The 14,550-nt window shown below is 36.5% G+C and overlaps 1 protein-coding gene across 13 annotated transcripts in view; it reads left to right on the top strand.

Annotated features, from left to right (window-relative positions):
* CASK (calcium/calmodulin dependent serine protein kinase) overlaps positions 1–14,550 on the top strand; it is a 350,383-nt gene that overhangs the window by 126,931 nt on the left and 208,902 nt on the right. For all 13 annotated transcript variants that reach the window (XM_044235607.1, XM_044235608.1, XM_044235613.1 and 10 more), the window contains exon 3: positions 820–925. In XM_044235607.1, coding sequence (XP_044091542.1) covers positions 820–925 — 106 coding nt within the window. The remainder of the gene's footprint in view (positions 1–819; positions 926–14,550) is intronic.

Consider the following 14,550-nt stretch of genomic DNA (forward strand, 5'->3'; position numbering starts at 1 on the left):
TGGCAAGGGATATCTATGCCCAAAATATGTTCGAACAATGATGACAAGGTATGGACAGTTTTATTTTCCAAATAGTGTTCTGTAATTTACACAGTAGTCTTACCTACATTGTCTGAATTTGTTCTTCAAGATAACACCATAACTAGTGTCCTGAATTGTTAAATATGTTTTATAGATGATGTAAAATAAATTTCTGACTTTGATGCTGGGTAGAAGCAGTGCCTTTACTGTTTAAATCATTTTGCCCTTTATTCCATGTAACTTTCCTGCTGTGTATCTGTAAATGCTAGATTTTAAGCTAAAGAATAGACAACATGTTCTTATCCACTTTAGGGAAAACTAAGAAAAAGAGGTACAATTCAGAACAGCAGATTGAGTTATTTATTACCAGATCAAGAAAGTTATAAATGTTGAGGCTTGTTTATCAGGGTTTGGGGAAAGTATTCGTGCTATTTACATTTCTTATTAATAAGAGCTGAGGTGCCTGGCTGGCAGAGTTGCTGAAACATGCAAGTCTTGATCTCGGAGCCATGAGTTCAAGCTCCATGCTGGGCATAGAGCTTAATTACTTAAATAAATAAAAATAAGAGCTGACTCTGTAATAGATAGATAGATAGATAGATATCAACTGGCAAAAATATGAAAAAGTTATATCATCAAAGACTTTAAAGGGTAAAAAAGCTTACTTTAAATGGGGGATTTCATCTCTTTAGTTAGAGAAGTCTTCATGTTACCATAGATCATATCCATTCATTCATCATTCACTCTGATTGTCTTTTGTTCTTACCTAACAAAGTATGTGCTGTGTTTGTTTTGCAGATCTAAAGCGGGAAGCCAGTATCTGTCATATGCTGAAACACCCCCATATTGTCGAGTTATTGGAGACATATAGCTCAGATGGAATGCTTTACATGGTTTTTGAATTGTGAGTGTACATTTTTCTTTCTTAAGGGTTAAAGTTTTAGCAGTGCTGGTTTGGGATAATGCTAACACTTTTAAAATTTAACAATAGTTGTGAGCTCATCTGTTTAAAAAAAGTAACCAGAATAAAAGGATTATCTCATCTTAAGGTTCACAATGGCTGAGGAAGCAAAAGTTGGGCATATTTAGTTAACCTTCATTTTTAGTATACTTCAGAGACGAGGCTGTAGAAAGAGTTCAGATGAATAGCAGGCCCCAAAATATAAAATTCTGACCATAGGAGTCTTGTTGAAGAGAAGAGGGATGGGAGTAGAGGTCTCCATGTTGGAAACCTCTCTGGCAACAAAAAACAATTAACACCAGACTTCACTTCCTATTTTGATATAATTACCACATTGGCATATTAAGGAAATTCTGTAGATAACAGTGTATTTGATTTTAATAAACCACTTGACATGTTTGTCATAGAATTTTTGTCAGTAAGATGGAGAAATGTGAGCTAAGGATAGTATAACTGGGTAGTTTTGTAGCTAATTGGACAGTTGTGTCCAAAGAGACTGTGTAAGCTTTATGGGATGGTATCCTGTTCTTTCCAGAATTTTAATCAGTGACGTTGATTAGGATTTCTCACAAGATGGTAATTGAGGCATTGGCCAGGACTGGAGTCATTTTAAGACTCCACTGGGGATGGATTTCCTTCTAGGCTCACTCACAATGCTTGTTGGCAGTAGCCTATTAGACTAAGAGCCTCAGTTCTGTGTGAGTCATTGGCCTAGGCTTCCCTGGGTTCCTTGTCACCAGGCCTCTCCATTTGTTTTGTTTGTTTGTTTGTTTGTTTTTTGTTTGTTTGTTTTCCGGGCCTCTCCATTTGGAAGTCAGTTTTGTAATCTAATCTCAGAAATCACATACCATCACTTCTACCATATTCTGTTAATTAGAAGTCCCCAGATCCAGCCCACACATAAGGCCAGAATATTACATGAGGGTGTGAGCACCAAGAGATACTGGAGATCCTTGGGAGCCATGTCAGAAGCTGCCCCCTCCATGGCCCCTACTCCTTATCATGGAGGGCTGGCTCACACACTGAATTTCTAGATCAAAATTTTTTGAAAATATTTTACAAGTTTATAGCAAAGGAGCTGAAACCAAAAAAAAAAAAAAGGAAATTTAAGACCAATTAATACAAAGTCACTCATTCAGTTATATAAGTGCAAGATCACAATAAGCTTAATTGCAACTGCTTTGAAAAAGAGAAATGTTTTGAAAGGTAGTTGTTGCAACAGCTTTAAAAAAAGCCCTGAATGGAACCTTTGGCTATCTTAATTAAAAACAGATAGTATTTAGAACGAAGCCCACACTCACAGTTATTATATATTATCTGTTCTCCCTAGAGTGTTCATAGTAAGCAGGACACTGGCATGCTGCCTGAAGGGAATAACGAGAGTGGGAAAGAGCCTACAAATTTTGCCCTAGAGCCACAGCGTTCAAAACTTTTGTTGACATATCTGCTAAAAGAATTTTGAAAACCATGTACCTCCTCACATACTTTTTGAGTTGATACATAAAAACTTCTATTGTGGGGCTATCATTTTTAGTGTTTTGTGTATTCTTTTAAATATATTTTCTTCAAAACGGTAGATCAGCACCTTTATCTCATCCAGCTTATGGAAAATGTCTGCTGTGTGACCTAAATGGCAGAGCTAGTCATCATTGTCAAGCCAGTCAGCCAAATCAGACTCACTCTGTCAGAAAAAAATCTGCCTTCATTTTCCAAATAAAATTAAAGTGTTAATAGATATCCCTGTGACAGTCATTTTATGATTGATTTTTAATTCTGAAATAGATAAGGCTTTGCCATGCATATATTGTCTGGATGAAATAAGGTGGCTCTTCTCGTTCTTTCTGAAGCGATGTTTTGCTCTCAAGAGTCTCTCCCTCAGGAGCTTTGCATTCCCTAGTTGTCTCTGAAGCTAGGCAGACTTTTCAGGTTGGGTGAGCAGTTCGTCTTTTGAGATGGGCTTGTATGAGAGGTGATGTAAAAGGAAAACTCAGCAGACCATAGACTTGTTTTCAGACAGATTAAATTATGGCAAGTGAAGAAATGGGCATTGGTTGCCTTAAAAAGATCCTAATTCTCATATCTCATGGAAGGGCCTTGGGTACTCCGAGAGATTCCCAAATCCCAGTTTGAAGACCGTGGAAGAGTTGTTGAAAAGACTGGGAAGCTTTAGTTACTCAAGTATCCACTGATTTTCTTTTTCTGCAGAGTCCTCAGAACAAAGGCCATGGTAGAACATAATGGAAGTCTTCAGTTACTTAAAAAGGTGTCATATGTAAGAGGATTATATATTTGTTCAGTGTAGGGTCAGGGGCTATAACTGGAATCAGCTAGCAGGAGGTCAGTTCCACCCCTAAGCAAGGAAGGCCCCTGTAGCAATCAGACTAAGTCAGTGAATGAAGCAGGCTGTCTCGCACAGTAAGCAGTTCCTCACTAAAAATACCTTGAGCTCAAGCTGGACCCAGCAAGGAGGCTAAAGATAAGGGTTTGATTTGGGGCTCAGGAGGGCCGCTAGCGTCCCTTCCAATTTTAAGATGTTATCATTCTTTTTCAGTAACTTTCTCTGATTTAATTTTATTCTTTATTCAAGGAATCTGTTTTTATCCATATTTTTATTCACTGAGAAAATGAAAAAAAAACAGTTTTGTCATATTCTCTAAAGTAATGAGCACAGAAGGCAAAATTTTAAGATTCACCTAAATTTCGTCATGTTTGCTATTTGTTTCAATGGAATCGAGGCGATAGTACGGTAGAGAGAAGATGATCTTTGGTGTTATAAAACTTGGGTTACTGTCCCAGCTCCATCACTTTTACGGATTTTGTGACCCCAGCCATGCCATTTAGCTTCTCTGAGCCTCAGGATTTTTTTTTTAACCTTTACAATCTTAATAAGGATTATCAGAATTAAACAGGAATTCATTTTGTAAAATGGTGGCGTATTCGACATCTGGAAAGTATTGTTTCCAGGGGATTTAGCAAGTTAGTTTTAGTCTTTCCTGTTAAATTCTATTAGATTTTATAGAGCTGATTTTTCATATGATTCAGTCATGATTGAAATAACTCCTTGGTGCCTATGTATGGAGATAAGACTTCATTAAAGTTGCATATCTACTGGTCATCTCATCTCAGTGTTAACCCACATCACAAGAATGTGGCTCTATAAATTAATTTTCTGAACTTTTTGTCTTGGAAAATTTAGATAAAAAGAGAATAGTGTGAACCTCAGTGCACCTGTCACTGAATTCAACAGTTATCAACATTTTGCCATTCTTTTTCTGTGTGGCATTTACTGTTGTCTTTTCTTTTTTTTCCTGGTGATTTCTAAAGGGATACCGTGTCACCTATAAATATTCATGTTTGGATTTATAAAGAAGGACTTGATGTATAGATATAGATAGATATCAATCATAATAGTATAATCATACCTAGCAAAATCAACAATCATTCCTTAGTATTAGATCACATTTGGTTGACCTTCAGTTTTCCCTGATTTAACATGAGTTTTTAAAAGATCTCTTTCTAAATTTACAATTATTTTATTAGCTCTGGGGATCTGGAAGTGGATTATGAATTCACAGTTAAAGTAACTTAGTTATTTCTCAAAAGGGCCAGAAACAAAATATAAATATAAAATTGTTCCTTGTACCATTTTTTATAAATTCACATCAACAGTTGTCCTTGTTCACTTTTTTGTGTTCTCTTTGATCTCCTGGGTTTAAAACAAATGAATAAGCAAAAGACCAATTTACTAGAAGATTTAAGGTCCTTTGGCTCAAAGAGCAAAGCAGTAAGTTTGTGTGTGCCTCCACCTACTGGCTAGGTAAGAGATTATCTATACAGTTGAAATGTCGACAAAGCTACTGCAGAATTAGTTCTGTGTTTCTGGCAATAGTTGTAATGATCCCTGGTATCCACGGGCTCATTGCTCAGGTGATGGGTTATCTGGATCCATTTCCCAGTTTTAATGACCTGCCTCCAATACAGAGTAGACAAAGGGAAAACGAATGAAATAAGGTCAGTTGACTTTGCAATTTTTGGCTACTTGGGAACAGCTCTGATAATTTTTGTTTGTTTGTTTGTTTGTTTTTGTTTGTTTTTAAAGATTTTATTTATTTATTTGTCAGAGAGAGAGGAGCAAGAGTGAGCACAGGCAGACAGAGAGGCAGTAGAGGCAGAGGGAGAAGCAGGCTCCCTGCCAAGCAAGGAGCCCGATGTGGGACTCCATCCCAGGATGCTGGGATCATGATCTGAGCTGAAGGCAGCTGCTTAACCAACTGAGCCACCCAGGCGTCCCGCTCTGATAATTTTGATGAAGAAAAAGAAATCAGTGACTTTCTTAATAGGTATTCGTATCTGCCTTTGCCATAGACTGTGTAAAACCAACTCTTCTTTTTTTCCCCTTAAGCCAAAGTCATGAAATTACATGGCCCGAGCAGGTTGCTTATGTTAGAAAACCTGTCCAACTCGTTGGTACCCATTTAATTACAAATGGTTTTAAGTTTAAAGCGTATTCCAATTCAGAGACTCACAGAAGCAGAATTTTAGAGCCAGAAAAGATTAAAGCAGTAGATTTCAAAACTTAACATTGAAAAATCCTAAGGAGAGCTTGTCAAATAAGCTTGTACCCAGGCACCACCCCCTAGATACTCAGTTTCAACAACTGCAAGTCCCAAAGTGAGAGGAGGTCAAGAGATCATTGACCTTTAAAGTAAGGGCATTACTATTTAGAGACTGTGCTGTCATTTCCCCCCAACAAACACAGTCGTTTGTTAGATATCTGCATGTGTTTGCACTAGATTGATTGCTTTGGGATCCATTGCTTTGGGATTACACTTAAATTTGGATTTGTCTGCAATAGTTTGCTGAAACATATTTGAAAATATAGGTCCAAATTTGAAGATGGGGCTGTGTTGTGCCACGCCCACTTAAATTAAATGTTTATTTCTAAGTAACACATCCGGGCTTGTCTTTAATAGTGTCTGATACTTGAGTTAAGCTGTAAATCCTAAATTGGCTGGCCAAGGAATTTTAATTACCTTATTATAGAATGATTACATATACCACAGGGAGACTTTTGTAGTAATTAAATATGGATTTAAAATACATGTGACATGAAAACAATAGTTTGTATCTTTTAAAATAATATTAGCAGTTTGTATTTTTGAAGCTCACGAGGAGATAGACTGATAGCTTTTTTATTTTTTAAATTTTATTTGTTTTTCCTTTTGGTCTGGTGTTTAAGCTTGGGGAAGGGAATATTTGTGGAATTCATTTGTGCTGCTAAGGTAGAACTGATTTCTACTTACTAGCAAACTTGCCCAGAAAAGGAAAGTATATTTATTTCATATTGAGCAAGAAAAGTCTGGACTGTGGCATTGAAAATTATATGAAGATCTGTACATATTTTTAGAGCTAGTCTGATCTTTTGGGGATTTTTTGTTTTTATGTGTAATGATAAAAATGCTGTTCATTCATCAGCACATATTTATCAAACGCCTGCATAAGTGCTGGGTAATAGGAAATGGTTGGAAAATATCGTTTGGTCCTAGTAAACATCAGAAACTTGATAGTTAAAGTCATGCAATAAAATTCATGAGAGGATGTAGCTGGGTGCCTGTGAAGACCTTGGATAAATACCATTTGAAAGGAAAAAAACTATCATCATAAACTTTTTTTAAAAAATTAAACATTTATCTGAACTAGCTTCACCACTAAATTAAATGTTTAGTTTTATATTAGTTTTAAGAACTATGTGTCAGGGGTCCCCCAAGACACACCCCCAGGTTTGATGATTGACTAAGGAGGACTCCTAGGACTCAGCATCTAGTTGTAGTCACAACTGGGATTTATTGCAGCTCAGAGATTCTATAAAGCAAAACCAGCTAAGAGAAAAGGTATATAAGTTGAAGTCCAGGGGCCGTCAGGTACAGGCTTCCAAGGGTCTTCTGCCAGCAGCCAGTTGTGATAACACGTGTGAAATGTTGCCAACCTGGGAAGCTCATTAGAGACTCAGCACCCAGGATATTTATTGGGAGCTGGTCATGTAGACACCCTCTGCCTGGCCAGTACCATCTTCCAGCCTCCCAGAGGGAAAGCAGGTGTTCAGGATAAATCATATTGTTTGCACAGTTTAGACACAGTGAGCCACGCTTTTCAGTTAGGATGGGAGGAATCCGTCCAAGTTGCCAGATGCCAATGGAGAGCTAACTCCATAGACAGGCCTTTCAAGCCCTTTCAAAAGCTGAGGCCTGCTATCTTAACTCTATTCTGCACAAACTAAAAACAGATAAATGGAAGGGGTTTAAGTTGATTAACTCTTGGATCTGCAAACAAAATATAATTACCTGTAAATTGTGGAGTTCGGATTTTTTTTAACTGTAATTACTGTATCATTTTGACGTCTATTAACAGAAGAATGTAGGAATCCCAATTTTTCTGTAAAACAAAGCCTAGATTGAGATGCTACGGTGTAGAATAAATTTTAACTTTTGAATGCTACATTAGAAAACAAACTACATTCTGATGTCTACTATCTTAGAAATGAATTTGAAGTTGTCACTCTTGTAAATTTTTTTGTATATGAAAGCTGATCTTAGCCTCTAAAAATAATTTTGAAATAAGTTTATATGCACATAAAATAGGAAAATTTAGTTACTTTTCCATTATTGAAAGAAGTTTGTTCATTTAAAAATAAAAATTATAAGTAGTTTCTAGTATAAATAATCTTTACAATACACATACTTTGTACCAATTTAGAAATTGTGAAAAATTATAATAAAAATCATACCACTTACAAAAGTTAATAACAGTGAACATTTCAGAACATTTTCTTCTACTTATATTCATGATCACAGTTGCACTCATTTTATATATGCAGTTTTGTTTCCCAATTCTTTTCACTTACTAGTTTTAAGCTTTTGCTGTGCCATTAAATATTTTTTAGATACAGTAGTCTAATGGTTACATTAAGATATCTCAACTATATGCACATGCCATATTTAATGATTTCCTTATAGTTGGACATTTACACTGTTTTCCGTATTAGAAGTAATGTTATGATTAATAATATTTTTGTACATAATTTCTGTTCACACTGGCTGATTGCTTTATTTCCTCAAAATAAGCTTTTAGAAATAGAATTACTGGGTGAAAGGTGTATGGATACATACAAACACGTACATCACATATAGATGTAACCTTTTTTATACAACCTGTTTCGTTTAGAAAAATGCATACACAGAACTATACAGCTTAAGGAATTATTGTAAACTGAAGAACCATTACCCACAACCAGGTCAAGAAATACAAACACTGCCTATAATACTCTTAACCACAATCCCCTTCTTTTCTCAGATTACCTTTAATCTAGACTTCACCTCCTGCTTTCATGTCTGTGCCATCCATACAGTACCCTTGAGTAATATAATTTCAGTGTTATCTGTCTTTTAAAATCTTTATTTAAATGAAGTCATACAGCATATACTCTCTTAAAGTCTTTGATCCAGGTTGCTTTGTGCTCCTCTATCGCGGTATAGTATTGCAATGAACAAACATTCACAATTTACCTACTCGTTTTAATGTTACTATGTATTTGGGTTGTTTGCAGATTTGGCTATTTTGAACAGTGCTGTTGTAAACAGTCTTGTACATATATCCTGGGCATAAACCTAGGAGTGGAATTGATAGGTTTTAGAGTTTATACAACTTCAGTTTTCCAAGATCATACCAAGTTTATTTTCTAAAGCAGATGTATCAACCAACCCTTTACCGATGGTATTTGCCTCTCCTAAGGTGATTCAAGTCCTGGTTTTCCTGGCACTGCCCCTGTTTAAATACCTGTCATTAGTACTTATTAACAACACTCTCCTTTTTTCTCATGATTATTTATTGCCTGTGTTTCACACTCTTGCTGATGCTTGGCAATGTCAATATTTTTAATTTTTGCCACTTGGTATATAGTGCAATCTCATTGTGATTTCTCCTGATTACTCTTCCCTAATGGCAACTGTGTGACATATCTCTTCATTCTTTTAATGGTACCTTTGGATTAACAGAAATTTGTAATTTTTAAAAAATATTTTATTTATTTATTTGACAGAGATCACAGGCAAAGAGGCAGGCAGAGAGAGAGGAGAAAGCAGGTTTCCCGCCGAGCAGAGAGCCCGATGTGGGGCTCAATCCCAGAGCCCAACCTACTGAGCCACCCAGGCGCCCCAGAAATTTGTAGTTTTAATACAGTCCAATTTATCAGTTTTTTTCTTTTATGGTTACTATTTGGCTCTTGTTTAAGGAATGTTTAGTACTCTGAGATTGTGAAGATATCCTCCTGTGTTTTATCATCCATCTGAAATTAATTTGGAGTACACTCTAAGGTAGCAGTCCAATTTCATTTCTTTCCGTGTGGATATTCAGCAGTCTCAGCAAAATTATTGAAAAGACTGCTCTGCAGTACCACTTTTGTCATAGATCAAGCACCTATACATGTGTGACTGTTCCCAGGTTCTGGTCTGGTCAATTAGTATATTTCTCTGGCATTGTGCCAACAGCAGGTTGGTTATCTTATTATCTATAGCTTTGTATTAAGTTCTGGTAACTAGCAGATCAGGGCCTTGTACCTTGCTCTTCTTCGGCCAGTTCTTGAGGGATGTACTTCTCCACCTTTTCCGTATACATTTTAGAAACAGGTTATCTGTTTACACACACACACATCCTTATTGGGATTTTGCCTTCAGTTATTGTATCAAATCTTTATAACAGCTTGAGAATAATTGATATGCTTACAATATTGAGTCTTCCAATTCTCATCATGAACCTGGTGTCTATCTTCCCATTTATTTAGATCTTTGATTTCTTTCAGTAATGTTTTACACTTTACTCTGCAGAGCTTGTATACACATCTTTTGATAGATTTATTCTTAGGTATTTGTTTTTAAAGGTAGATCTGTCTCTCTCATCTCCTTTCTCTTCCCGTCCTTCCTTGTATTAACTTTATATTACTTTCTGTTCATCAAGCTGTATCAATCCCAATAATTTATCTGTAGAATCACTTGAATTTTCTGCATATCTGATCATATCATCTGTGTATAAGGAGGATTTTGTTTATTCCTTTTCCATTCTTATACATTTTTCTTTTTCTAGCCTTTAGTGCAATAGATTAAACATGCAGAACAGTGATGATAGCACTTATCTTTATTTCTGATCTTAGAGTTTGCTAAGCATGAATGGATGGTGAATTTTATCAAATACTTTTTTTCCTGCATATTTTGCAATGATCATATGACTCCTTTGATCTATTAATGCAGTGAATTTCATTGAGCCTTCGTCTAACCAAACTTGGTCATGATGTATAATCCTTATATTCCCTTTTATGTATTTCTAGATTTGGTTTGTTTGTATATATGTTTTAGACCTTTTGTATCTGTATTTGTAGAAAGATTATACTATAATTTTCTTATCCTGTCCATACCAGGTCTTCATATCTAGATTGTGCTAACCTCATAAAATGAGTCCGGGAGTGTTCTCTGGTCTTGCTTGTTTCTGTTCTCTTTATGATTGGTAGAACTCACCTGTAGACCCATTCAGGTCAGACTTCTTTTGTGAGAAGGGTTTTCATTTCTGATTGAATTCCTTAAATATTAATAGGAATATTTGGTCTTCTATTTACTACCCTCTCTTTGGGTGAATTGTATTTTGCTAGTGATGAGTGAATTTTATTGAAACTTTTTAAACCATTTTGGCACAAATTGGTCCATAATATCTCTGCATTTCCATTCTTTAGAAATTTGTGCCTCTTCTTTTTCCTTCTCAGCCTTGCTAGCTATTTGCCAGTTTTATCAGTCTTTTAAACAATGACTTTTAGCTTTGGTAATCCTTTTCATTGCATATTTATGTTCTGTTTCAGTAATTTCTTTGTTGTTATTTTCATCCTTCTACTTCGGGTTTAATTTTTCTAGGGGTTGTTTCCCCCCTTTTAAGATTCAACCTTTTTGTAACCATAGGTTTTAGATGTGTCTTGTATTTAAAGGCATATACTTTTTTTAATTCTAGATTCTTAATCTTTGTCTTTTCATTGGAGCGTTTAGTACATTTACACTTCATGATATTTGGGGATAGTTGACTTACATCTGTAGTATTCTTATGTGCTTTCTATTTTACCTTCTATTATGTATTTCTTTTTTTGCCTTCCCTGACTTATTTGGGTCAATTGAATATGTTTTATCATTCTGTTTTTCTCTATTAATTTGGAAATTTAAGTATTCTCTTCTGTTATCTTCGTGTGTACCTGCACAGCTCCCAGATGCATCGTGCTCTAATACTGATACCGTGGGTGTCTTCCTGAACAGGACAAGCACTGTAGAACACATGAATTTGATGTAATGCCCCTCCTTTGATGCACAGGCTGTTGTTTTCACAGATTTATATTTGTGTGCATAAATGTGTAAGACACATGTATTTACATCACTCCACTTCTGTTATTATTAGTTTATATTTACCCCCACACTTGTCCTTTCTTTGTTCATTATTCTTTCAGTATCTCTAAGGTTTTATCTGGATTCATTTTCCCTGTGTCACTCTGCTGGGTGCAAACTCTCCATTTTTATTAGTTTCAGAATTTCCTTCTATCCCCCTCAGTCTTGAAGGATATTCACTGAGTAGAGAATTCTAGGTCGGCTTTTTCTTTCCATTAGATACCATTCTCCTGTCTTCCGGCTTCCATTGATGTTGAAATTTAGGTAGCAGTCTGTCACTAATCTAAGGATGATCTCTACTTCACAGGTTATTAAAAAATGTTTTCTTCATCTTTCGTTTTCTTCGTGGGATGTGTGTATGAATGTGGGTGTCTTAGTCCTGCCTTCGATTCTTTAAGTCTCTTGAATTGGTGTACTGATATTATTTGTGGTTATGGGAAATATTCAGCTGTTATCTCTTTAAATATTGCCTCTGTTGCCTTCCTTCCTCTCATCACCTTTGTGACCCAGTTAAGCATAGACACAGGTGTACCTTGGTATGCTCTATATCCTCTCCCTTCTTTTCAGTATTTTGCATGTTTTTCTTTTGAAAATTTATATTACTTTTCATTATTTTCATTTTCTTGCCAAAAAAATTCAAGCTCAGCTGTTATGTTCTGGGGCATAATAAGCTTCATTATTTGATAAACTGTGCTGGACAATCTCACCATAAGAAGTCCCTGTGGGTTTGCCTTTATTTGTCTATCATTTTTCCTGGGTCTTGATCAAGATCTCTTACCCTTCAAGTACCAGATTCATTTTGACTGTATGTTGGAATTAATTCCAAAAATCACTGGCCTAGAATGACACTTTCTTCCCCCCTCTCTGGTGGAGAGAGGACTTTCATTTGCTTCTACTAGGCACCCTCAGGCCTAGCAGTTTGGGACCATCTTAAGGTTTAAGGCTTATGTTTTTAAGACCCCTCAGAGATCAAGCCAGATTGTAAGTATATGAAGGAAGGGGCTGGGCTGATTATTTCTAGTTCATCCCTAGCTCTTTAGGGTTTTAGCTCCAGGTCAAAGAGTTAACTGTGAGATTCCTTGGAATTCTGACCCCTTTTCTCTTAAAGATCTGTCCTGTAAGCAGATGTCCCCAGGGCAAGGACTCTGACCTTGTCCCCAGGGTAAGGACTCTTAACCTTTCTGGGTTCCCATTCTTTCCCAGATTTTAGCCAACATTCCTGACAATTTGGTTAGTACTTTGATGCTTCCAGAAGTTTTTTATCCCACTTTTTTCTCATCTTCAATGGGAAACATCACCTAGCAGATGTCAGCAGTGCAGTTAAAACTTCTTTTACATAGTATCTTATCATTCTCCACACAGATTGTACCAATTTGTATTCAAACCGGTGATAGAGGACAGCACCCATGTTTACATTTTGATAAGTCGAAATGATGTTTTTGTTTAATTTGCATTTGTTTTGTTACTAGCATGGTCAAATATTATTTTAAGTATGCTTACCCATTTCTTTTCATCCATTCACTTTCTTTAGCTTTTTGCCATTTTGTAAGAATTTTAGTATTTACTAAGGATATTAACCCTTTTCATATATTTGCAAATATTTTCTCTATTGAATTTTGCCTATGGTATTGGATTTTTTTGTGTTGATTTTTTAAATAGGCAGAAGTTTACATTCTGTCAGAAAAAAGTTACAAATAAGCAAGAATGAAGATGGTTACATGTGCATGGATTAGTACACACATGCATTTCCTGACTCTGCCCGCTGGGAGGGTCCAGAAGCAGTGAAACTGTAGTAGTAATGAGCACACCCACACCCAGATCCTCCTTTCTTTTTTTTTTTAAGATTTTATTTATTTATTTGAGAGAGAGAACAATATTCATTTCTAAATATCATTCTCTGTTAGAAGAGCCAAGGGCTCCTTGGAGAGATGATGACTTCTAGGACTGGGGCAGAGAAAATAGATGAGCTCGGAGTATTTTATAGTGTCTGAAAGGAAGGAAATTCTCAAAAAAAGAAAAAAATAGAGTGATGTCAAAGAGTCACAGGAGCCAACCTGAAAGAACTCCCAGTGGCCAAACCAGGAACAATTTGGGCAACAAAATAACATAATATTGGATTATAATGCAGAGTATAAAATACATATCTATGAGTTCATACTAGTATACATAAATTATTGACTAAATTAACAATGGGAGAAAAGAAACAAATCTTCCTTACAGAATTCCAAACAATATATGTAGCTACTACTCCCCTCCCCCAGATGGAGATAATCCCCATCCTTCCTTCTGTGTTCCCCGGACGTGATGACTCAGTTTCAAAGAACAGAGGATAGAAAGGAGAACATAGCAGCTTGACAGTAAAGAAAACTGGCTCACTCCCTTCCCCTTAAACAAAGAATCAAGTTAACTTCACCAGTGATAAGTCATGTGGATATCAAGTGTCCCCTGAGGTGATGGGAGGAGAAGGACACTTCACCTCTGTGATATCCTTCCCCAAAATCTACAACCCCCTTGGCAGTGGCAGGGGGGTGGGGACGGGGACTTAACGCAGATCAAAATTAAGGGATATTCTACAAAACACCTGACCAGTGCTCCTTTTTTGGAAGCGGTCAAGGTCATGAAAAACAAGAAAAGACTGCAAAATTGTTAGAGACCAGAGGAGACTAAGGAGACTTAATAACAAAATGCGTTGTGCTGTCTTGCATGGGCTCCTAGAACAAAGTACATTACTCAGCAAACCGAAGTCAAACTACAGTCTGGAGTTCAATCAATAGCAATGTACCAGTGTTACCTCTTAGTTTCAGCAAATATACTATAGTTACCTAAGATGTTAACTTTAGGGGAAGTTGGGTGAGAGGCATACAAGAACTATGTACTATCTTTGCACCTTTTATGTAAATCTAAAATTACTCTAGGGGCCCCTGAGTGGCTCAGTCAGTTAAGCGTCTGCCTCTGGCTCAGGTCATGATCCCAGGGTCATGATCCCAGGGTCTGGGGTTGAACTGTGTCAGGCTCCCTGCTCAGCAGGGAGTCTGCTTGCTTCTCCCTCTCCCTCTGCTCTTGCCCTGGCTTGTGCACATGTTCATTCGCGCGCTCGCTCGC

This window comes from Neovison vison, chromosome X, assembly GCF_020171115.1.
Source record: "Neovison vison isolate M4711 chromosome X, ASM_NN_V1, whole genome shotgun sequence".
NCBI classification, from domain to species: Eukaryota; Metazoa; Chordata; class Mammalia; order Carnivora; family Mustelidae; genus Neogale; species Neogale vison.